This window comes from Pinus tabuliformis, chromosome 2_2, assembly GCF_031772625.1.
Source record: "Pinus tabuliformis cultivar Carrire ecotype Pingquan chromosome 2_2, CPIR1, whole genome shotgun sequence".
NCBI lineage: Eukaryota > Viridiplantae > Streptophyta > Pinopsida > Pinales > Pinaceae > Pinus > Pinus tabuliformis.
In genome coordinates this window covers 50,348,125-50,372,506 of record NC_142300.1, presented here as the reverse complement: position 1 = coordinate 50,372,506, position 24,382 = coordinate 50,348,125, and the positions used below count along the sequence as shown (strand labels likewise).

At 41.1% G+C, this 24,382-nt stretch overlaps 1 protein-coding gene across 9 annotated transcripts in view; it reads left to right on the top strand.

Moving 5' to 3' along the window:
* LOC149191426 (alpha/beta-Hydrolases superfamily protein) overlaps nt 1–24,382 on the top strand; it is a 567,598-nt gene that overhangs the window by 183,412 nt on the left and 359,804 nt on the right. For all 9 annotated transcript variants that reach the window (XM_089404268.1, XM_089404262.1, XM_089404266.1 and 6 more), the window contains 2 exons: nt 3,783–3,842; nt 4,081–4,163. In XM_089404268.1, coding sequence (XP_089260394.1) covers nt 3,783–3,842; nt 4,081–4,163 — 143 coding nt within the window. The remainder of the gene's footprint in view (nt 1–3,782; nt 3,843–4,080; nt 4,164–24,382) is intronic.

Below are 24,382 nucleotides of genomic sequence, written 5' to 3'. Positions count from 1 at the left end.
GATCATTGTAAAATCATCTTAAATTTCACAGTTTCCCTTCTTTAACCTCATTTTTGGCCTCTTAGGTGAAGATGCTAGCTAGGGCTAAGACATCTTTCTCCATTAGGGTTTAGGACGTTACTTGGTAGAGGTATTCAACACATGGAGGTGAGGTATTTGTCTCAAAATCAATTCATTCCCATGGTTAATTTCTCTATTTTAGGGCATACGCCCCTTGCCCTAGGTAGATTTTGCCCTAAAAAAGGCCCTAGTTTGCCCTAGGCTTCAATTTAGGGCTTACTAAAGGCTTCTTGCTCCATACATTGAAGGTATACATTGATTGAAAGTCTTTTCTTGGCCTTGTGATCCAAGTTTGGTCTATTTACCTTGTTAGTTTTCAAGCCCTAGGTCACGTTGTTCCCTAATTAAGCCTATTGGATGATGCAAATTGCCCTATTGTGCTGGCTGAAGCCTGAGCCCTATTCTTAAGTGGAAGTTGTCTTCCTTAAGCTTTTCTTGTCACCTTGTTCCTTATACTTGATAGATCCTTTAAGTGAACTAACATAGGGAAGCCTCCATAGTGGTGAAAGTCCACAAAAGAGTAGGAGGTAGTGGTTGTGGTGATAGTGGGCCACAACTCATTTTGTTGTCCCTTGGTCTAGCTTGGACTTGCTAGATTTTGAGGCAACACACCCATCACATGAAGGCATCTCTAGCATGTTGTAAACATTTTCAGAGTACCCTGAAAGCTAACACAAAATATTTTAAATGCCATATCTATACATATCATATGCAACTATATATATATATATATATATATCATGTCTAGACAAATCATATATTTAGGAACACTTTATCTATGTGTGTATATAATTTTCTTGGAATAGATTCATGTTATGTCCTTTTAAAGGCTCAATAATTGGTGGCAGGTAGGCTACAATGCAATCATCATCATCATTTAGGTTGGTGCATTCTTGATGACAAAGCCACTACAAAATGCAACACACCCCACATCACATGCAACCACCCCTAGCATGTTGTAAACACTTTCAGAGCAACCTGGAAGCTAACATGAAATATTTTAAATGTCATATCCAACTTTATGGAAGTTATATATATATATATATATATGTCTAGAATCATATATTTAGGAACATTTTATTCTGTGTGTGTATATAAATTTTCTTGGAAGAGTCGTGCTATGCCCTTTCTGTTGAAAAGTGTAACTATGTTTGGTTTTCATAATGACATGTAATTATGATTTTATGCAATGAGATGTAAAAAAGAAAAATAAAATTATTGTATTGACTTGCTTCATGGGTTTCATGAGAAAGAGATTTTATTTTTGAGTCAAGACTCCCATTGAGAGTCTTTAGGATTTATTTGTCATCTAGTCATAAAATGTTAGAGTCATTGTCATGTAATGAAGTCATGTTACACTTTGTAAAAGGTCAAACTTGTCTATGAAAAGTATCCTCCAAGACCTTGTCACTTATCCTCTTCAAGTTGGCCTACAACGATGGAAGAAACTGCTAGAAGAAGTCAGCCTAACCACAAGTGATCATGTCAGCCTAAAGGACATGAGGAAAGGTGTATATATAAGCCACACTCGGCCTCACTTAGAGCAAGCAACTCGACAAGCATTCAATCAAGAAGAAGTGTGAAGAAGGTATAGCGAAGCAGATTCTTCTGGGTGTTGGGAAGTAGGGTTTCTTCTAGGATCAATGAAGAGAGGTTTCCTTTGGGGCAGTGAAAGAGAGATTCTTCTGGGGCAGCGAAGAAGAGATTATTCTGGGGCAGCAAAGAGGAGGTTTCTTCTGGGACAATGAGGGAGGTTTCTTCTGGGTAACTGAGATCAGGATCTAGAGACTGAGATTCTCTAGAGGAAGGCAGTAAGATCATAGAGATCGAGTTTCTCTAGAAGGAACCAAGGAGAGCAATTCGAGATCAAGAAGGAAGTCGAGAAAGGGAAGAGGCAGAGCATCAAGGTTAGTTACAAGGTTCTCGGGAGGATACTAGAGTCAAGGATCTGTGTCATGGTCTTGGTACTCATCAATTGAAGATCTAGAAGAAGAATTTTGATTGGGTTTTCCTCTCAAGAGGTGAGAGGTTTTGGCCCTCGCTGACAAGCCTACAAACTATGTCACTTGTCTTTTATTGTGCATATTCGTAATTGTCTTGACGAAAAAAACACAATAATAACATAATGAAGAAAAGACTATAAGCTAAGAAGTAAAAGTATATCACAAGCAATTATCAAGCATAGAAATCTTTTAACTATTCATGCCCTAGATTTCTCAACACTTTGAAAGGCTCATTAATTGGTGGCAGTTAGGCTACAATGACAATCATCATCAATGTCATGTAGGTCAGTGCATTCTTGATGACAAAGCCACTCCAAAATGCAAAATGCAATAGGGGTGCAACAAGGTCTATCTGGCCATCTACCACACAAGGTGAGGACAAGCCCACTAGGACGAACCTTGGTCTCCTTCACAATGACTGCCCCAAGTTGCTACTAGATGATAGGCCTTGCTACACATACACACATACATACATACATACATACATACATACATATGTATGTATATTTATTTCCTTGGTAATATATATATATATATATTTCCAAGGAAAAGCTTCATGGGATTACCCCCACTTCCCTGGAATATGCATATGGAAGGCAGCTCAACTTGCTAATCACAATAACAGCTTGTAACCCTGAGGGACTTGATTGGATTTGAGCCTGTGAGCTATGGCCTACTTGTTATCAACGTTCCTTGGGTGGATGGTTCATCCATTTGAGCTAGCATTTGGTGTTCTAAATAGATATATGCCATATCCGATCCATATTGTAGCCAATATTTTCTAGAAGGTTGCCATATACAACCCATATTGTAGCCAAGCTTTTCTAAAACATTGTCATATCCATACTCATATTCGTACCCATGCAAATTACATGTGATTACATTATCGTGAGATATTCTGGGTGATAGCAGCCATCCCATTAGAATTGAATCTAGTTAATTGTAAAAGACTAAAGTTAACCTATGTACATGCTTGTTGTTTCTACTATCATTGGTTATATGCTGTGTGAATGTGTTTGCATTCCTGGAGCTTGCCATATGTCTTGGTTATGCAAAAGGACATCTAGGATAGGAGTTGTGCCATTTTGCACAAATTCTGTTGATTGGCTATTTAGAAACGAACTCTAAGGCACTAATGTGGAGTTCCACAAGAGATATGGTGCATCTGCTAGTTATGATGGTTCTGACCGTCAGAGCCAATCCTATAGCTATATCCTTTTCCTTAATGTTTCTCATGTGTGGGAAGCCAATTTACAACATTAAACCTAGTTATGTCTTGTAGTTGCAAGTTTGCATGCTTGGAGTTTTTGACAAAGTCAGCTACAGGCCATCGGTTACAACCATACCTCCAAGGACTGGTTAGGGGTTGTTGGGTGAAGTGGATTGATATGGTGTTTGGAAATATCTGATGATGTCATCTATCTTTTTGTGGTTTTTCTTGGGGAAAGGGTTTCTCATTGCATTTGTTAAATGATTTGTGTTTTTATTTTATGATACAGATGGTTGATGAAATGCATTGTTTTAAATGATCTAGTTATTGGGGGCTAATATTAGTTTTTCTACACGATTCAGTTGATTACTATACCTTTGTGTTTTCTAGCTGTGTTCTGTATAGCAGTTAGAGATATTGATATTAGTTTGGACTAGTTTGTTGTTTTCTGGTGCTTGAAATAACTATTAGTCAGAGTTGTAATCTGTCTTTAATTTTCCTTTGTGAAGGTTGGTCATTCGATTGGTGCATACATATCATTGGAAATATTCAAGGCTTTTCCCAAGAAGGTTGTAACCTGAGACACAGTGACCTTTATTTTTACTAGATGACAACTATCTTATGTTCATTGCAGTTATTAAATGGTTAATACTTCTCATGATTACCTCAAATTATCTTACTTGGATTGATCAACATCAAATTATCATGTCCATGCATTTAAGGCAGCATGCTTGAGGAATGCCCTCAGTTAAACACGTGTACGTGTTTTTGAAAATCCAATTTTATATTGCTATTATGTAAATGCAGGTTTCCTATATGATTGGGATTTATCCCTTCTTAACAATGAACAGGGACTCACCATGGCAGTCATTGCTTACAAAATCAGCCGGGTAAACATGCTTTTCATTTCAAAAGCATATCATTTATCAAATCTTTATATCCTCCGGAGTCTATATGACCATATGAGGTTCTATTAAGAATAACTATCATATTGAGGTCCACTTAGAACCAATTTGGCTTGTTGTGCATGTCTTAAGTCCCTTTGATGACAAAGGGAAACCAAATTTGGGATGGATTCACTGTATTTTTTTCCTATATATTGTTTACTGATTATATCCTTTCTCACTTGTATCATATCTTCTTGGTATTTCTTCTTTAACTACACTTGATAGAAAACAAAAGAACCACATGCTGTCATGCACCCAAGTTTATATGATACAAAATGTATCGACGATGCATGAATTTTGAGAAGAGCTTTATACAGTGTTGTGAACATCGCAATCAAGATAAAATCGGCGAGGTTCCAAAAAAAGAAAAAATCGTAAAAAAATCGGTAAAAATAGGCAAAACATCCGTAAAATTTAAAAAAAATACAATTTTTTTTCCCTTTGTTTTTAGTATCTAAAGCATCTACAACATAAAATAAATGCATTGACACATAATTATGAAAAGAAAACTAATGTATAAAATGTGTGATATGTCTAGTGCTGCATCACACAGCAGTGAATCATGTCTTGAATCCCGAGTCCTAACTCAACCTCAAAATATCAACAAAAAATACAAGAATGTATCTCATATCATGAGTCATATGCATTGAAATGAACCACTAAGTAACTAATAATACCTCTGCCCTGCCCCTCTTGCGAGAAAATGTAACAACTTTCCCTGTGTTGAGAAATCTATAGGGCAATGATTAGAGTGATTTCTCTTTCTTTGATAACTGCTTGTGATTTCTTTTTACTTAACTTATTAGCTTTTCTTATTCTTATTATGTTTGTGTATCATAAAACAACTACCAAAACAAGAAGAACAAGAACATAGAATATAGGCTGCAAGCCAGGGCCAAAATCTCTCCAATGGAGAGGAAAACCCGCAAATCTCTGCTCTTCCTTATAGATTCTTCAATTGACGAATTCCAAGACATTTAGACCAAGACCAATACCTTCCAAGACCAAGTCCAACCTTTCCAGACGATGTGCTTTCCTTGTCCAAGATAAACCCAATCAAATCTCTTCCAGTAGCACAACTTCGACCTCCAGCACCTCCAACTACACAATTTCGGCCTACACGGCAGACCTGAAATTTTCAGCCCTCTTGCAGTTGTTGCTGCCACACGTCTGAGCTTCTTTTAGCCTCCCACGGCTTCCTTAGACCTTCGCTTGGATTTCTCTGACTTCTGGAGTTTGAGGATGGCTTCTTGTGACCTTCTCTTGACCTTCTTGCCTTGTCTTCTTCAAGATCGAACTTGTAGCGGAAAACTCTAGATCTACTGCAAAAACCCTATTCTTCCTTCGCACACGTGAGAGAAAAATAGCCCAAAACCAAGTCGTCTTTATCCTCTTCCTTCTTTGCTGCCTTATTCTTCTAATTCCTTCGCTTGAATGAGTGAGAGATGAATGTGCTACAAGGAGGACGAGTTTCCTCCTTTATATAGGCTTCTCAAGGGTGGACATGGATCCTCAATTTAGGCTGACTTGCTAGCTGCCAGTCCGACCTGATCTTGGAGGGTATTTTTACACTTCTAATGACAAAAATAATTTTCTTTACAATTTACAATGTGAACGAAGTGGTCTTCAACTTATGACAATAACTCTTTTGACTTCTTGACCTAGGACAAAACCTAGAAACACTCAATGGGTGCTTGACCTATAAAATAAAAGACCTTGAGCATGAAACCCATGCTCCAAAAATAATAATAATAATTTTCTTTCATTTACAATTTATAAGAATCAAAAGTACATTTCATATTTATGAAGACCGAACCTAGTTACATATTTTTGAACACCCTCTAGATGAAGAATGCCTTAGGGCTGGAATTGGGCTCTGATGTCTTCTAGAAGATGAAGAACTAGGAGCTGGAGGAGGTAGATCACATCCTCTACTCGTGACCATGATAGGTGGTGTCACCTCCTCCTATTTTGTGATGTCCACTCTAATTAATTTCATCTAGCAGCTACACCAGTTTTGCAATTTTGTCTAAGTCATGACAATTTTTAATGGGTTAGGAGGACCCCACTTGATTAAATTGGCTAAGGAGGGTCCCAAAATAGGAGAAAGAGGGAAATCAAAGTGATAGTGGATTGTGGGGGCCACCCCAAAAGGGGAATACACACCCTTTGAACAAACTCACACTTTTGGAGGGAGAAAGACAAGGTGAGGTCTGTTACTGCTCAAACTAGGAGGGGTCATAGGAGGGGATCCTATAGGGAAACTATTAGGTCAAGGGCAACAATGGAGCGATAGCCCAATGTCACCTCAGCTAAGGCTCCCTGCTCTTTACGGACTTTCACCAATGGGAGGAGACCCGATATAGTAAGGATCATGATAATGAATGTATCAATGATAGGATGAAAGGTGATCCTAAAGGCCTATTCACAAGAGAGGCTCAAATATATGGCTTGCTTACTTGGAAAGCAAGGTGAAAAGCTCTCTAGGAAGGGCTAGGAGGATTTCAAGGGTCAGGTTTTGAAGATATGAATTACAAAGGTGACTCCTAGACCTCAAAATCGTTGTGAAAACTTGGTTTCCAAGTGGTCTTTGTGAAATTAACTTCAATAAGTTGTGAGACCATACGGGACCAATTGGGACCAAAAATTAGGTTAATGATATGGAGTTGATCACCCAATGAAGGGCTTGACCTAATTAGGGAGGAGAAGAGGATCAAAGGACAAATTTTCTCTGAGGTTTGAATTCAATGATCCTGATGAGGACACTAGCCAAGGGCAAGAAATGGTCCCTGAGCTAGGGCTTGCTATATCTCGAGGTTCCAACGTCGGACTTGCTTCAGATTTGGAGGACGTCTAGAGAAAACCCTAGCACAAAAATCAAAGTGTTTGGTGTTGAAGAATGTAACTAGGTTTGGTCTTCATAATTGTACTTGAAGTCAAAATGTAATATTTGTCAAAAGAAAGCAAAAATAATTTTTGTTATTAAATTGACTTGTTAAAGGATGGGTTTCATGCTTGGGTCAATTGTCATAGGTCAAGCCTCCATTGTAGGCTTTAGGATTATTTACTTGAGTCAAGAAGTCAAAATCTGTGTGGTCTATGAAAGTTCCTAGTCCAAGGAACCCCTATTGCAGTAAATCTGAATCTACTTCACCTACTTGATTTTTTTAAATTACATTCATCAAGTTATTCTTTTGAATACTGAAGCAAATTACTTTTGCAACCTACACTAATTAAATATTTGATCTCATGAAAAAGAAAACAGAGCAAAGAACAAGATGCATAGGACACACTTATTTTTGGACACAATAGTCCCTGGAAAAACCCAATGCGGGAAAACTGGTGCAGCAACTTTGAGGGTTTTATTATTATGCAGGAGAAATATCTGAATACAAATCTAGGATGCTCATCTAGCAATACTTTACAGAGAGAACACTGGCGGAAAATCTGAGTGAGTTTTACCTCACTTCACCCAGCAGAATTCCCGTTGATCTGGCACAAGACTGGCTAACCCTGACTATTTTTGTGTCACCTCTTCTGCCCTCTGCGTCAGCGTTCCTGGCTGTTCTGGCAGTTCTTGACAGTTTCGACTGTTCTTGGCAGTTTCGGCTTCTGCCCTCTGCGTTAGCTTTCTAGGCTGTTTCGGTAGTTCCTGGCAGTTTTGCCTTCTTCCCTCTACGTCAACTTTCCCAGCTGTTCAGGCAGTTCTCGACGGTTCCGACTGTTCCTGGTAGTTCTCTGCGGTTCCGGCTGTTCCTGGCAGTTCCGGCTTTTATGTGACATGCAACTTTTCTACTCTGCTGGCTTTCTCTGCCTCTCTGTCTGTATTCTCCCATATTTTCACTAACCCTTTGTTGCAGAATGATCACTTAATTCGAAATCCTTAGCAAACCCTGCCCTAAGAATCGAATTCTTGATCAATTCTCTGTGTGTGTGTTTCCAAATGAACCCCAAGCCTCCATTTTATACTTTTCCTATTGAGTCTTCAACGACTGAGATTAAGTCTCTAATCAACAGCTAAGATTAAAACATAACTTGATCTGCCTTCTAGATCATTTTCACCCATATTTTGATTAATACCCATTAATATTTTAATTTCCATAAGTTCAGATTTAGGAACTCCATTAAAAATATTAATTATTTTAATAAAATACAATCTGGGTGGAATTTCACCAAACGGTTTCTGGGTTCTTTAAAACTCATGTGCCTTAGCCTCTCCACCAATTTTCATGGCTATAGCACATCCGATGCTACCAAAAACTAACACTCCCTCTTAGCGAGGAAAGTTCTCTAGCAACAATATCCACTTGCATGCTGCTCTGTTTCTGAAGCACCCATTTTCTGCACTGTTGCTGCCACCAACACTGTGCTCTTGCTGCAACTGTACTGCTAGCCATGACATTGCCACTGCCACTGCCACTGCTGCATCTCTACTACATCTCCCTCTCAAATGCTGCATTTGCTAGCACTGCCACTGCTAACACTACATCCATACTGCAACTCAGTTGCTGAGAGAAGCAACTGAAAAACATCCAAAATTAGTTGAACTTAACTGTGTTCAACATAATACAATGAATGTTGGAATCTGACTGCTGCTGATTCTGACCCTCTGAATCTTCTGCGCTGTTGCTGACTTCTGCACTGTGCCATCTGCACTGCTGCCAACCTTGCTTTGCGCTGATTAGTCTCTGGTCCCCAACTACTGCATCTGTCCTCCAAACACTCCACTGCATCATCTGACACTAAGTCCATCTCGCTACTACTGAATCTTTGGCTCCCGTAGCAAGGAATTGATCTAAGAGGTGGACTCCTCAAGGATCCTGCCCACATGTAGTCCTCTTGACTACAACTCAATATCGCTCCATTTCCCTCCTGGAGATGTGTGGGCACTTATGGCAAGCTCATCTTTGTCAATCTTTGCTAGAGCAGCCTTAGGATCAAGTTTCTCATCCTTATCCTTTTGCTTCAAAGGACATTGGGATGCAAAGTGGCCCATCTCGCCACATCTGAAACATTTCAGCTTCGAAATGTCCTTCTTCTGCTGTCCCTTTGATGTTAGAGCTGTGTTCTCCTCCTCCTCCTTGGTCATCGTGCCACTCCCACTGTTGCCATTGAGGTTGACCTTAATCAGATCCCTCCTTAATTCTTCCTGTTGAAGAGCTGCCCACATTTCCTCCCATGAAGGTAGTCTTTCCCTGCCCAATATACTTTGGACGAAGACTTTCCATTAATCTGAGACTCCATTCAGGGTTGTCCTTACCATCACAGTAGACTGAGGAGTAGACCCCACTGCAGAAATCTCGTCTCTAATGTCTTGAAGACGTTGAAGATAGGAGTTAACCCCTTCTCCCTTTTGCATCAATGTCCGCTGCAACTTTTGTTCTAGGTACATCTTCTGCTATTTGGAAGAACCTTCATATAGTGAAGACAAAGCTTCCCACAACTCTTGGGTTGTATCCTTGCCCTGCAAGTGTGAGACCACATGATCTCGAACTCCATCGAGTATGAATCTCTTCGCCTTCCCCTGCTTGGCCTTGTACTTCTTGTTTTGATCGTTGTCAGCAGGAACGGCCACAACACTCTTGACGTAGGCTTCGAGATCATACTCCTCAAGAACAGCTAACATGCTGGTCTTCCATATGGCATAGTTGGAAGCACCTTCCAACCAGTCCTGATTTCTGAGCCCATGCGATGCCATCTCACCCAACTGTCAAACTGAATCCTCTAGTCACTACTTAGCACTGCTCAGTCGCTCAGAAAGTGAGAAATTCAAACTTTCTGGTGGAAAGTTCTCTGAGGAGAAAATTCCTCTTCTACGTGTCTTCGTTCTTTTCCAACGGATTTCTACGCTGGAAGAAACTGCGTTGAGGCTCTGTGTCACTCCCTCTGCCTCTGCAAACTCACGAACTGGAAATCGTACCTCTTTGTCGTCTCACTCAGAGATAGATTTCCTCAGATCTACTTCCAGCAAGGACTGCGCAATCCCTTCAAGGGGATTCAAATTGTTGCCAAGTGCAGCTTTCGGCCTCACTGCTCACCTCTTTCCTATTTCAAAATCAATGGTCTGATACCATGTGAAGAGTCCTAGTCCAAGGAACCCCTAGTACAGAAAATCTGAATCTAGTTCACCTACTTGATTTTTTTAAATTACATTCATCAAGTTATTCTTCTGAATATTGAAGCAAATTACTTCTGCAGGCTACACTAATTAAATATTTGATCTCATGAAATAGAAAACAGAGCAAAGAACAAGATACATAGGACACACTTATTTTTGGACACAATAGTCCTCAGAAAAACCCAATGCAGGAAAACTTGTGCAACAACTCTGAGGGTTTTATTATTATGCAGGAGAAATATCTGAATACAAATCTAGGATGCTGATCTTGCAATACTTTATAGAGAAAATACTGGCGGAAAATCTGAGTAAGTTTTACCTCACTTCACCCGGCAGAATTCCGGCTGATTTGGCACAAGACTAGCTAACCCCAACTATTTCTACGTCACCTCTTTTGCCCTCTGCGTTAGCTTTCTCGGCTGTTCTGGCAGTTCCCGGCAGTTCCGGTTTCTGCTCTCTGCCTCAGCTTTCCCGGCTATTCCAGTAGTTCCCGGTAGTTCTGGTTGTTCCTGGCAGTTCCAGCTTCTGCCCTTTGTGTCAGCTTTCCCAACTGTTTAGGCAGTTCCCGGCAATTCCGATTGTTCCTAGCAGTTCCGGCTGTTCCTAGCAGTTCTGGCTTTTGCGTGACAGGCAACTTTTCTGCTCTGCTGGCTCTCTTCGCCTCTCTGTCTGTATTCTCTGGAAAGCTCTTCTCCCGGATTCTCACTACCCCTCTGCTATAGAATGATCACTTAATTCGAAATCCTTAGCAAACCCTGCCCGAGGAATCAAATTCTTGATCATTTCTCTCTATGTGTGTGTTTCCAAATGAACCCCAAGCCTCCATTTTATACTTTTCCTGTTGAGTCTTCAATGGCTGAGATTAAGTCTCTAATCAATGACTAAGATTAAAATATGACTTGATCTGCCTTCTAGATCGTTCTCACCCATATTTTGATTAATACCCATTGATATTTTAATTTCCCTAAGCTTAGACTTAGGAACTCCATTAAAAATATTAATTATTTTAATAAAATACAATCCAGGTGGAATTTGACCAAATGGTTTCTGGGTTCCTTAGAACTCATGTGCCTTAGCCTCTCCACTAATTTTCATGGCTAGAGAACATCCGATGCTACCAAAAACTAACATGGTCAAGGGCTTCTCTATCAAGTCTCCTTCAAGACGACTTCAAATAGATCATCATCAAGTCGACTTCATTTAACAGAACTCAAGTCGGCCTCAACATATGAAGACACAACCCTTCAACATAGTCATGTCGACTTATTACACATGGAGACCACTATATATTCAAGCCTAAGGTATTCGCTCAAACAACAAGTTCGGACAACAATTCAGATGAAATATTTTGCTTACACAATAGAAGCTCGAATTTCAGAGAAGATTGCAGTGATCTTAGAGATGAAGTTTCAGTGGCATTACAAGGAAGAGCTTTGATGATTTCGGTGTTTGCACAGTAACCACATTTCGGTGCCACGCCTCCCACAATTCGGTGCTACTACAGGGTCGGTGTTACCACAGTTCGATGCTTCCACAGTAACCACAATTTCGGTGAAATGTCACAGTGACTCGGTGCTACTTCAGTCTCACAGTTTGGGTGCCATTTAAGTTCAGTGCCACTACATTGACCTCAGTTCGAAGCCATCACAATGATTTCAGTTCGATAGTATCACAACGACATTAGTTCGGTGCTCTTAGAGTAATAATTTCTCGATGGTATTACAAATTACAATAATAATGTCTCGGTGCAAACACAGTTTGGTGCTAACACAATGGTAAATGAAAGGAAGATCAAAGAAGGATGACTTGATGGAGGAAGTCTCTAGTCTAGTAAGGGTCTTGGTCATCTCATCTTGAATCTATTGAAGGAAGAATTTTGACTGGGTTTTCCCCTAGAGTGGGGTTTTGCCCGGGCAGCTTGCCTACATCTTGTGTTCTCTTCTATTTGTTGCTTGGCATTAGTCTTGATGATAAGAAAAGATAATTAAAAGGATCTATTAATAATAATGAAAACATCACAAGTTAATGTCATAATAAGAGAAATCGTTTAACTGCCACTCTATGGATTTCTCAACATGGTATCAGAGCTATGGTCAAGGTGGAAAAGGCGGTTTTTAGGCCACTTATACATCTTTGAAGCATTCTTAGTGAAAGGTTTTGTTTTCACTTGTCTTGAAGAACATGTCAAAATCAAAATTGGGCATTTCTGAGCTAATGGAACTAAGATTACAGTGAGCTAGTTCAGGACACCTTGAAGAAGGAGAAGATTCAAATGTCTCAGTGATGGGTTCCAATATGTCACAGTAAAGAAGTTTGGTCAATTTCAGATAGGAGAATGGTAGTGATAATCTCAAAAATGAGTAGAGTATAAGTTTGGTGCAAATCTCAGCAGACAATTTAATATAACAGTGATGCATTTCGGGGTATCTTGATAAGACAAAATTCGGATCAACTTTAATGACAAATTTGTGTAGCAAGTTCAATATGAAGTTTGGTGGTAATCACAGTCACAATCATGTCATAGAGGAAAATTCGGGCTCAGTGATGTATGGTTGAAGCTCTGATATAAGGGCTAAAGCATTGCTATGGTCATTGATATGTGCAAGATCGAAACAACAATGGATTGAGTCATCACAAGTCTAAAAGGATCTTCAACATACTTTGAGATTATAGAAGCTCTAACCAAATAACACTAGTCATGCATATATGAAATTGAAGGTAACAAAAAGAGGATTTGCTAAACAAAAGCATTTGTTTGAAGAATATCTAAAGTCTGGCCTATGGAAAAAGAAATCAAGTATTGTCACTTAATTAGATGCACTTCCATCTAGCTATCAAATTAGAGGTACGTAAACACAAGGTATGTATATTTATAAGCTTTTAGATTTCTATTATCTCTAATGGTTCATATAATCCTTGTTTATAACTAGTCTAGGATAAAGAGTGTATTCTCTAGATAACATATTAGAACCTTAATCCTCTTCCTCTAGGATTTACAAGTAATCTAGGATGTCAAGTAAAAGGTCCTACTGTTGATTGAAAGAATGAACAACTTATCATAGGATTCCATCCTCCATGATTATGTAGAAGATCTAACTTGAGAAATTAAATCATGTTCTTGGTATCACATGTTGTGCTTGTAAGTATGTACTACAGGTATAAAAGATGATGACTTAATACAAAGAGAACACCTCAAGGAATCCTTACAAGGTTTGCCAAGGAACATCTCCAGGTATGTCTTAAACTATACACCTTACAAGATTCTCTTAAAAGTATGATCATCTTATTTTTGAAGTTTGTATTACATTACTAACATCGTTATGTCTAGCTGTCTTGAATCATAAAGATTCTTGTTTAGGGTGATTCATCACTTGATAAATCTACCCTCCCTACATCCTTGATTGCTCTTATAGAACCCTAGACAGGTTCTCTGGAAAACCCTAACCTAAGGGTATGTTGAAAATGAATGAAACCCTAATCTACTTAGGGTTATTGATGGAGTCTAAAGAAATTGCTATTATGTTTGATATATTGATGATGTCATGTTTGGGGTTTTGGTATGATCATGAAAACCCTAACTTGTTAGGGTTGAATGATGTTGTCTGAAATCCTGAACCTTTGAAATTTTGATATAGTAGGGTTTGCTTTGCTATGTTATGAAACCCTAAATATTTAGGGTTTGGTTGGGCCTATAAGCAAAACCTTTGTTATGTATTTAAAGTAAGATCCTAGGAATGAAGCCCTAGGTATACATGTGTCCATTTGGTAGAAACCCTAGCTTGGTCTAGGTTGGTATATGTCTAATATATTAATGTTGTCTAACATATGATGTGCTTATGCATGATAATGAATTCCTAGATATGAGTGTTGATCTAATTATTGATGGTCATGAGTCCTAGGGTTTGGAAACAAGCCCTAGTCAAAGTTTGATGTTCTAGGATGATGTTGTTTGGTAAATCTAGGGTTTTGCAGCTAAACCCTAGTAGTAGTTAAATTCTCTAGTATGTGTGATATGACAATTTGGAATCTATCTATATAGTAATTGTTGAGATTGTGTAATTAAGAAATCTAGGGTTTACATCAAACCCTAGTAGATGCTAGTCATAATGTTGATTAAGCTGTGATTGGTTTTGATTGTTGGAGCTCATGTATAAAATCTAGGGTTTACATGAAATCCTAGTAGGAAGTCTAACATATGAAATTTGAAAGTTGTTAGATGTATTAATCTGATTTGTTTCTAGCGTTTGCTATATGAAAGATCGTGTCATGTCATTAAAAGAATATTGAAACCCTAGATATAATAAGTTTGATATCTTGATGAGTTGTGGATGTGATTTAGGGTTGGTAACAAAACCTGGGCAAGAAGTTGAAGTATTAAAGTAAAATCTCTTGCTGATTATCTTTGTAAAGTCTAATGTTTCCGTTATTATAAGATTATGATATGGCTAACTTCATGCTTCTATAGTTTTGGTTGTACTTGCTATCAAAGTTATGCATGTACACATTTTTCAAGAAGGTGAAGATGATCGAAAGAAAAGTTGATGTGATAAGTATGATGTATTGATGAGAAGGATGGAAGCCACGAAGATTCTCTAATGTCGAAAAGAAGAAGTTGATCTCCCTAGGTTAAGGGGAGCCCTGGATAAAAGAGATCTCCCTGAGATTAAGAGGGAGCCTGGATAGAGAAAAACTCCTTGGTTGAGGGGAAGGGCATAGCATAGTTTTGATTGGAGAATACATTTTGAAGGATATGTTGCTGCATGTGAAGGAAGGTGTATGATTGAGGAATCTTCTGTCAAAGATTCGGTTGATAGCCCTATTGTGTTGAAAAGCAACATGAAGGCCCTAGAGGCTTGTATTTGATTATGTATATGTATATTATTGATTGAGGTTGTGTTTGTATAGGTAAATCTCTCGAAGGTTTTGTTAGCATGCTTGTTACCGATCAATTTGATTAGGAGAGATTTGTTGTTCTTGATCTGCTGGATCAAGGAGTGTTGAGGTGTTGTGAGTGAAGCATTGCCTAGGAGGACATCTGGCCGACACTTTGTGTTGATGTCTAGGTCCCAATGTTGGAAAGGTGGTGTTGGTCATAGTGCTCTGATTTCGGATACACACCTGGATCCTTGGGTTGATGGTTAACAAGTAAGCTTGATGGTGGACAAGGGGTTGGCCCCTTGTTTTCCAAGCAAGAACCTATGGTGCTCCCAAGTGGGTGTGGGGGCACAAGGTCATCCTCACGAGTCTCCAAATGGATCGGAAGTGCCTGTAGACCATCTGTAAGGGCTGGAATGATGACATAAGACCTCCCTCTGCAGCGGGGGACAATCCTCTGGATCCTTTAACATCTGCCAAGTGTATGGTACGTGTGATATTCCCACTTAGCAATTATTGCTAAGTGAGAATATAATTTTTGTACCATTTTGACAATTTTGGGCTATAACTCAGGAGAAGTGGGTTAGAGGACCCCACTTCCAATTTTTGATTGATGGAGGCACTCACCCTATGGAAAAGGCAAAATCGAACTCTCATGGAATATGGGGGCCACCATGAAGGGAATACGCACCACTTAGGAAATTCGAGCTACTTGGGAAGGAAGGTGTTGATTTGGGGTAGCATCGGATGTGCTCTAGGCCTCAAATTTTGCAGGGAGGCTTGGGTACATGTATTCCAAAGAACCCAGAAAGCATTTTGGGAAATTCCACCTAGAAACAATTTTATTAAAATAATTAATATTTTTTAATGGGACCCTAAGTCTAAACATAGGAAATTAAAAAGATTAATGGGTATTAGTCTAATTGTGGTTGTATCTTCTAGAAGAAGATGAGGATCAAGCTAAAATGATCTTAGCCATTGATTAGCTTTTAATCTGGGTCGTTGAATGTCAATGAGAAGATTATTTAAGGGAGTTTGAGGGTCATTTGGAAAACACACCGAGAGATCAAGAGATCGAATTTCTGAAGTGAGAAGTTCTCAGGAGGAAGTTTTGATCGAGTAGATTTCTTGTAGTGAGGGGCAGTGAGTATCCGGAAGAAGGAAGTTTTCCTGGGCCTGAGAGTACTTGGCAGAGAGAGGGCAGAACGACGTCTAGAGAGAGGCAGACGCAGGCCCACGTAGAGCTGATGCAGTGGCAACATAGGCTTTAGAGGGAAATTGAATTATTGTTGAGGAAATTGAGGTTCAGTCGCCGGGAGCTGGGGTGTGAGACCGGGAGGCAGAGATTCGGATTTTCCAGCCAGTAGAGAGTCCAAAGAAGGAGCAGCGTGATACCCAACAGGGGTGTCACAGTAACTATGTAGGACTAATGCAGTTCTGCACAGAGTCTACGTAGAGGCTCCAGTTCAGTGTGATCAGACTCAGATTCTCCCAGTGACAGGGTGAGATCACTTCACCATTCGTTTTGTCCAGTTTCTCTCTGTATCGGATTGCTAGTTGAGCATCCAAGAATTGTACTCAAATTTACTACTGCATAATAATAAAACCCTCAAATCTGCTGCACTGGTTTTCCTGCATTGGGTTTTACCAGGGACATTTTTCCAAAAGTAATGGTGTCATTTGTGTTGTATTTTCTTTCTTTCTTTGTCTCTTATTTCCGCATAATATTTAATTAAGTGAAGGCTGCAGTAGTATTTACTTTGATATTTAGCGTAGAACACAGTAAATAACTTGTATGGATTAACAAGTAGGAGAAGTAACATCAATTTGCTGCAGTAGGGATTCCAGGGTTAGGAATTTTCACAGAAGGGAGTTCGATGATGGGACTCACATGAGGAGGTAGCCAAGGTTAAATGGAAGGGGCTCACTTCAGTTTGGGGCTTTTGACAAACTAACAATTTCTTGCACCTAGCATGCTTGAGCTGCTTAGCCAGGTTTACATTTGAGATTCTCGAGTGAGATTCTCACCCCTTGCTTTGGTGGACTACGAGTGCTAGCCCAAGGAGGGTAATTGATTGTCCTTGTGAAGGACTACTTGGGAAGGAAGTGAGTTCGATGATGGGACCCACATGAGGAGGAGGCAACCAAGGTTAAATAGAAGGGTCTCACTTCAGTTTGGGGCTTTTGACAAACTGACAATTTCTTGCACTTAGCATGCTTGAGCTGCTTACCCAGTTCTGCGTCTGAGATTCTCAACCCTTGCCTTGGTGGACTACGAATGCCAGCCCAAGGAGGGTAATTGATTGTCGCTTGTGAGCATTTTCAACATCAATTTAGGTATTTCATGGGAATTTAGTGGCAGCTTGCAAGACGTAGTGGGTAGGTATGACTTGCTAATTGGGCCAACGAAGTTCAGGAGTTTGTGGGAGGTTATTGAGAAGGATTTGCAGCTCTATTTGCTAGATATTTTGGGGAGAAACAACGTAAGCCTTGAAGGGAGACATTGCTGTAGCATTGTGGCATTCTGGTGACTGCGTGGGCATGCGCAGAGGGCAAATTCTGGGCTCACGTGGGAGTTGGAGAGTGAGCTTGAGGAGCTGGGTTGAGCAAAGGATTGTGGAAATTCCTAGATCTAACAATCTCAGAAATCCTACTGCAACCAACTGAATCTACTTCACCTAGATTGTAAATTACATTACAAGCTTATTTCAGATTTCTTCTTGAAAAATTGAAGTAAATTACTGAAGTAGCCTACACCAAATTAAATATGATTCCAAAACATAGAAATTGATCAAGGAAAATAGAAACAGATAGGACACCGTTATTTTTGGACAATAGTCCCCGAAAAAACCCAATGCGGGAAAACCGGTGCAACAACTTTGAGGGTTTATTATTAGTAAGCAGTAGTTTTGAATACAATATTTGGATGCCCTTCCGGTAATCTAGTTACAAAGAAAAAGACAGCGACAGAAAACTTAGTGAGATTACCTCACTTCACCCGACAAATCCCTCTGATCCGGCAGCTGAACTAACTATCCCCGAATACAACTGCGTTGCCCCTTTGCAGTAACTGCGTGGGCCTGCGTGGAACTCTGTGAGGCTCTGCGTCAGCTCTGCACTGGTTCTCCTTGCCTCCTGTAGCTATGACGTCAACCCTCCCGGTTGATCCGACAACTCCCTGGCAATTTCAGATTTTTGCTGGAAGACAGCTCTGCCTCTGTGCTGGTCCTTTTGGCTCTGCGTGAAGCACTGCGTGGGCACTCTGGCCCGGCGTCAGTCCTTCCTGGGGCTGCGCTGCCTCCACTGGTGCTTCTTTGCCTCTTCGCTGAGTATTCGGGATCCCGGAGTAGATACTCCAACCCCAACTATCCCTGCCCCTCAACTGCAAGAAATCTCCTTGATCGAAATTTCCTCTTGAGAACTTCTTACTTCAGAAAATCGATTTCTTGATCTTTCTTGGTGTATTTTCCAAATGACCCGCAAGCCCCTTCTTATATCATTCCGTTGGGCAACCAACGGCCTAGATTAACTCCTAATCAAAGGCTCAGATCGTTTTGACTTGATCTTTGTCTTTTTCTAGAAGTTACACCCACAATTAGATTAACGCCCATTAATATTTTAACTTTCTTAAGTTTAGACTTAGGAACTCCATTAAAAATATTAATTATTTTAATAAAATCATCTTTGGGTGGAATTTCCCAAAACAATTTCTAGGTTCTTTGGAATGCATGTGCCCAAGCCTCCCTGCAAAATTTGAGGCCTAGAGCACATCCGATGCTGCCCCAAATCAACACTCCCTCTTAGCGAGGAATGTGCTCTAACAATATACTGCTGTTGCATATTGCTCTGACTTTGAACCATCGTCCTCTGCGCTGCTGATGTCTGACATGCTGTCCACCAACTACTGCGTTGCTGCTGCAACTGTACTGCTGCCTTTGACACTGCCACTGCCAATGCTACATCTGTACTACAACTCCCTCTCAAATGCTGCATCTGCTATGCTGCTAGCACTACCATTGCTAACACTGCATCTGTATTGAACCTCAGTTGCTAAGAGAAGCAACTAAAAACATCCAAAATTACCGAACTAATTGTGTTCAGTAAGATACCACATGAATGCTAGAATTGATTGTTGCTAGTCTCTGTGCTGACCCTCTACTGCGTTGCTGCTGACCTCTGCTCTGTGGCATCTGCACCGCTGCCGACTCTGCTCTGTGTTATTCAATATCTGGCGCTCCTAGCCATTACAATTGTCTCCCCGTCACTCCTCGGCACCATCCGACACTAGTCCATCCTGCTACTGCAAAACTGGGCTCCCGTAGCAAGGTATTGATCCAAGAGGTGGACTCCTCAAGGATCCTGCCCATCTGTAGCTCTTTCGAACTACAACTCCAAATCAGCCCACCTCCCTCCTGGAGGTATCTCGGCTGTCATGGCGAACTCCTCCTGTTCGATCTTCGTGGCTGCAACCTTAGGATCGTGCTTCTCATCCTTGTCCTTTTTCTTCAAAGGACATTATGATGCATTGTGGCCCATCTCGCCACATCTGAAACACTTAACCTTGGAGACGTCCTTCTTTCGTCTATGTTGCCCCTGTTGTCCCTTTGAGGCAAGGGCTGCATTTTCCTCCTTCTCCTTGGGCTTCGACCCACAGTTGCTGCCACTTCCATCAAGTTTGACCTTGACTAGGTGTCTCCTCAGCTCCTCTTGTTTTAGAGTTGCCCACATCTCATCCCAATTCAACAATGCTGCTCTACCCAGGATACTTTGGACAAAGACTTGCCACTCATCCGAGACAGAATTGAGGGCCAGTCTAACCAACTATGAATCTTGAGGTGTATGCCCCGTAGCAGACAACTCATCACGGGTTTCCTTCAACTTCGTGAGGAATGGATCCACACGCTCTCCCTTCTGCATCTGAGCAGATCTTAGCTTCTGCTCCAAGTACATCTTCCGTTGCTCGGAAGATCCCGTGAAAATTCCTAAGCCGGAATCCCTAATGCAGCAAACTGATGTTACTTCTCTTACTTGATTAAATCATGCAAGTTATTTACTGTGTTCTCCGTAAATTTCGAAGCAAATACATCTATAACTTTCACTCAATTTACATATATGCGGAAACAAAATACTGAGCAAGAAAGAAAAATACAACACATAGGACAGTTATTTTTTGACAAATAGTCCCTGGAAAAACCCAATGTGGGAAAACCGGTGCAACAGCTCTGAGGGTTTTATTGTTATTGTTAAATTATGGTATGTTCTATGCTTAGAGCAGTTTACTTCTTTTCTTCTTATTAACCACTGATTAGCAATCACATATACATTAAGTAAAGTGCAGATCAAACATTAAACGATCAACAGAAAACAAGCCAAGACAAGAGACACAAGATGTGGCGGCTAGCCAGGGACAAACCCCAATGCGGGGAAACCCTATGATCAAATCTTTTTTTATCTTCAATAGTTCAGCGGAAAGAAATAGTACAAAATCAGAATTTTGTAATTTTATATCAGTAGCAGCAAACCCTAAATCAGCAAAGTCAAACTTAGTCAAACGAGATGAAATTGACCTCCAATATGTTTGGTCAATTTCCCAGTCAACTAGTCTTCGAACAGCCTGAAGAATCAGCCCTTAAAAAGCCCCAAATACATAGTCAAACTGCAGTTGACTAAAGTCAACCTGTTGCCCCAAACTAGGGCAGTCAACGCTAGTCAAAATTGAGGTTAGATCGCCTCGATTTTCGTGCCAAAAAATGCGTCCTGCCTAGGAGAGGCAACCACACCAAAACCGCACTCTTCTAAGGTCAACGCTTGGTCAAGGCTGGTCAAAGAGACCTTTAGCAACGTCTGCGTCCTCCTTGCCATACTGCGTCCTCCTCCTTCCCACGTGTGAGCTGCTCCTTGTGTAAGCCAAAGCTAAGGAGAGAGAGAGAAGAAATGAGTGAGATGAGATGATGATGAAATGAATCAACCTCACTTGTATTTATATGATTCACTAGGCATGTGTGCCACACATTTAACTGTTGGCCGACCTTGACAATTTGTCAAGTAAGTACAAATAAATTCATATCTCCATAAATACTTGTCGGAGTCGGATGATCTTTAGATCAATCCTACACCTCTCGATAAGAGGAATCTAGGAAAAATATTAGCTGCCATAAATGAGATGACCCACATGGAGTTTGGCCCTAGTGGCCAATTTTAACACTCCCTCTCAACTAGGGAGAACTCCATTTGCTAATCCATCTGACCGTCCGTACTATCCCAACCATCAAATGCATTGCCTTGCACTGCTGGCTGTGCTCTTGCTGAACTATGAAGAAGAAGAAATGATCAAGGATATATCATACCATCCTACACTGACCCGAAGTCAGTCTCAGAGTGTGTCATACCACTCTCATTGATCCCAAATCAGTATCATTGATCCCAGATCAATGGAGGTCATCCTAGCATAGGGAGTAGGGTAGTTACAACGATGCGTTCATCGATAGTACTACTAATGGTCCCTAACCCCATTTCTCTAGTCATATTGATCAGATGAGAGGTACTTCCCATGAGTCCCAGTCTGCATGGGTAGGATGCCTCAACAGGAGAACTAATCATCCTATCCACAGGAGAACGAATCATCCTGTCCAATAGTCGTCGCAGGAGAACTAATCACCCTGGCCCACAGGAGAACTAATAATCTTGTCCCATAGTCGCCACGGGAGAACTAATCATGCTGGCCCACAGGAGAACTAATCATCTTGTTCCCCAGTTGCCACGGGGTGTCACAGGGAAAGGTTGAACCTTTCACCCTGTACATAGTGCACCACCAGGGGATGGTGAGTCGCCCTATGGTCGCATGTCGCTCCAAGAAGTACCTTGCGCCCCCCTGGAGCTCCCAGAGCTCAATATATGCATCATACACGACCCTCATAAGAGGGTCTCTCAACGACACCAAGTCGTTCTCGAAAAGTCAGGAATTTGACCTTTTCCAGGGGCTTCGTCAAAATGTCGGCGACCTGTTCATCTGTACCAATATGTTGGAGCCTTATTGCTCCCCGCTATACCGTATCTCGGATATAGTGGTACCTGATATCGACGTGCTTGGAGTGATCATGAAATATGGGATTCTTTGATAAACGAATCCCGCTCTGGTTGTCATACAGGATCACGGTAGTATCCAATGTGAATCCAAACAACTCACTGAAGAGCTTCCGCAACTAGACCACCTCACAAGAGGCCATACTAGCAGCAATGTACTTTGCCTCGGCGGTACTCAAAGCCACCGACTTCTGCTTCCTGCTCATCCAGGATATCGAGGCAGATGCCAAAGAGAAACAGCACCCGGAAGTGCTCTTTCGGTCCACCACACTGCCTACCCAATCAGCGTCAATATATCCAAGTAGTCTCACATTTCCGGCAGTGTATCTCAATCCATGAGTGATTGTGCCACGAAGATATCTCAAAAGATTCTTGGCACCAATCCAATGTGTGTGGTGAGGCTCAACCATATGTTGACTCAATGTGTTGACTGCAAAGCATATATCCGGATGGGAGTTCACCAAGAACATCAGTGCTCCGACGAGCTGACGATACTCGGTAGCATTTCATAAAACAGGTCCGGCAACACTACCGCTTAACTTCTTGAAGTCAAGCTCCGTCGGGGTAGTCACAGGCTTGCAGTCTACCATACTGAATCTCTCCAATATTTTCACCACATATTTTCCTTGAGATAGGAAAATCTCCCCTGGTTTCTACCAGACTTCTAGTCCTAGGAAATAGTGCATCAGTCCTAGGTATTTCATCTCGAACTCGGAAGCCAACTCCCTCTTACATTTGAAAATGAGAAGGTATGCACCTGTTAGAAAGAGGTCGTCAACGTACAACGCCAGTATGAGAGGTTTGTCATCTTCAACCTTAAAGTAAAGGTTAGTGTTGGCTTCACTCGTAGTGAATCCCAGCTTCATCAGGTAGCTATCGATCCTCTCATACCACGCTCGGGGTGCCTGCTTCAACCCATAGAGGGCTTTCTTCAACCTGCACACGTGAGATTCCCGATCATGAATCTCAGATCCTTCGGGTTGTTCCACATAGACTTCCTCTTTGATCGGACCATGCAAGAAAGCGGTCTTGACATCCATCTGATGTAGGTTCCATCCTTGTGAAGCAGCGAGGGCTATGATCGAGCAGATGGTGGTATATCAGGCAATAGGTGCCAATATCTCATCATAGTCTATACCTTCCTTTTGAGAGAAGCCACGAGCGACAAAACGAACCTTCTACTTTTCAACACTTCCATCAACTGCATGCTTTATCTTGTAAAGCCATTTTGAAGTGACAACTGCTTTGTCCTGGGGTTTGGGGACCACATCCCAGACATCGTTTTTCATGATGGACTCATATTCCTCAGTCATAGCATCCTTCCATACTTGATGCTTGACAACTTCTGCAAATGATGAAGGCTCATTTTGGATGATCGTGCTCATGATGGTCAAGTATCCCTGATACCTGGCCGACTTCTTACTTTCCCGGAAAGTCCCTCTGGGTGCAATGTGTCCTTCAGCATCATCCAGTGTCCCCCTAAGCCATGAAGGCCTCTTCCTAGAAGAGGAAGGTTCTTGCGGAGGGGGATCAATAAGATCCATAGGTTCTTCCACATCGAGCATCGTCTCATCTTCCTTTTCCTTCGGTTCCCTAGTGTCAGCTTCTTTAGATCCCCTTTGAGTAGGAAGATTGTCAACTTTGCTAAGAGCCATATCTTCGTCAAAGGTGACATCATGGCTAATCTCGATTTCCCTTTGACCAGCCACATAGATTCTATAGCCCTTAGTATTTTCGCTATAGCTCATGAAGGTTCCTTTTTTTCCAGATGCACCCATTTTATTCCTTTTCTCCTTCGGCAAATGAAAATATACAGGTCTTCCAAAAATTCTAAAATGAGATACATTAGGTTTCTTACCAGTGAATATCTCTTCAGGGGTCTTGGAACCCAATGCTTGGTGAGGGCATTGGTTTTGCACATATGCGGCGGTATTCGCAGCTTCGGCCCATAGAAACTTCGGAAGTCTTTGATCATGGAGCATAGCACGGACAACTACCACAATCATACGATTCTTCCTTTCCGCCACACTGTTCTGCTCTGGAGTATATGGTGTTGTAGTCTCCCTCTTAATGCCAGCCTCTTTGC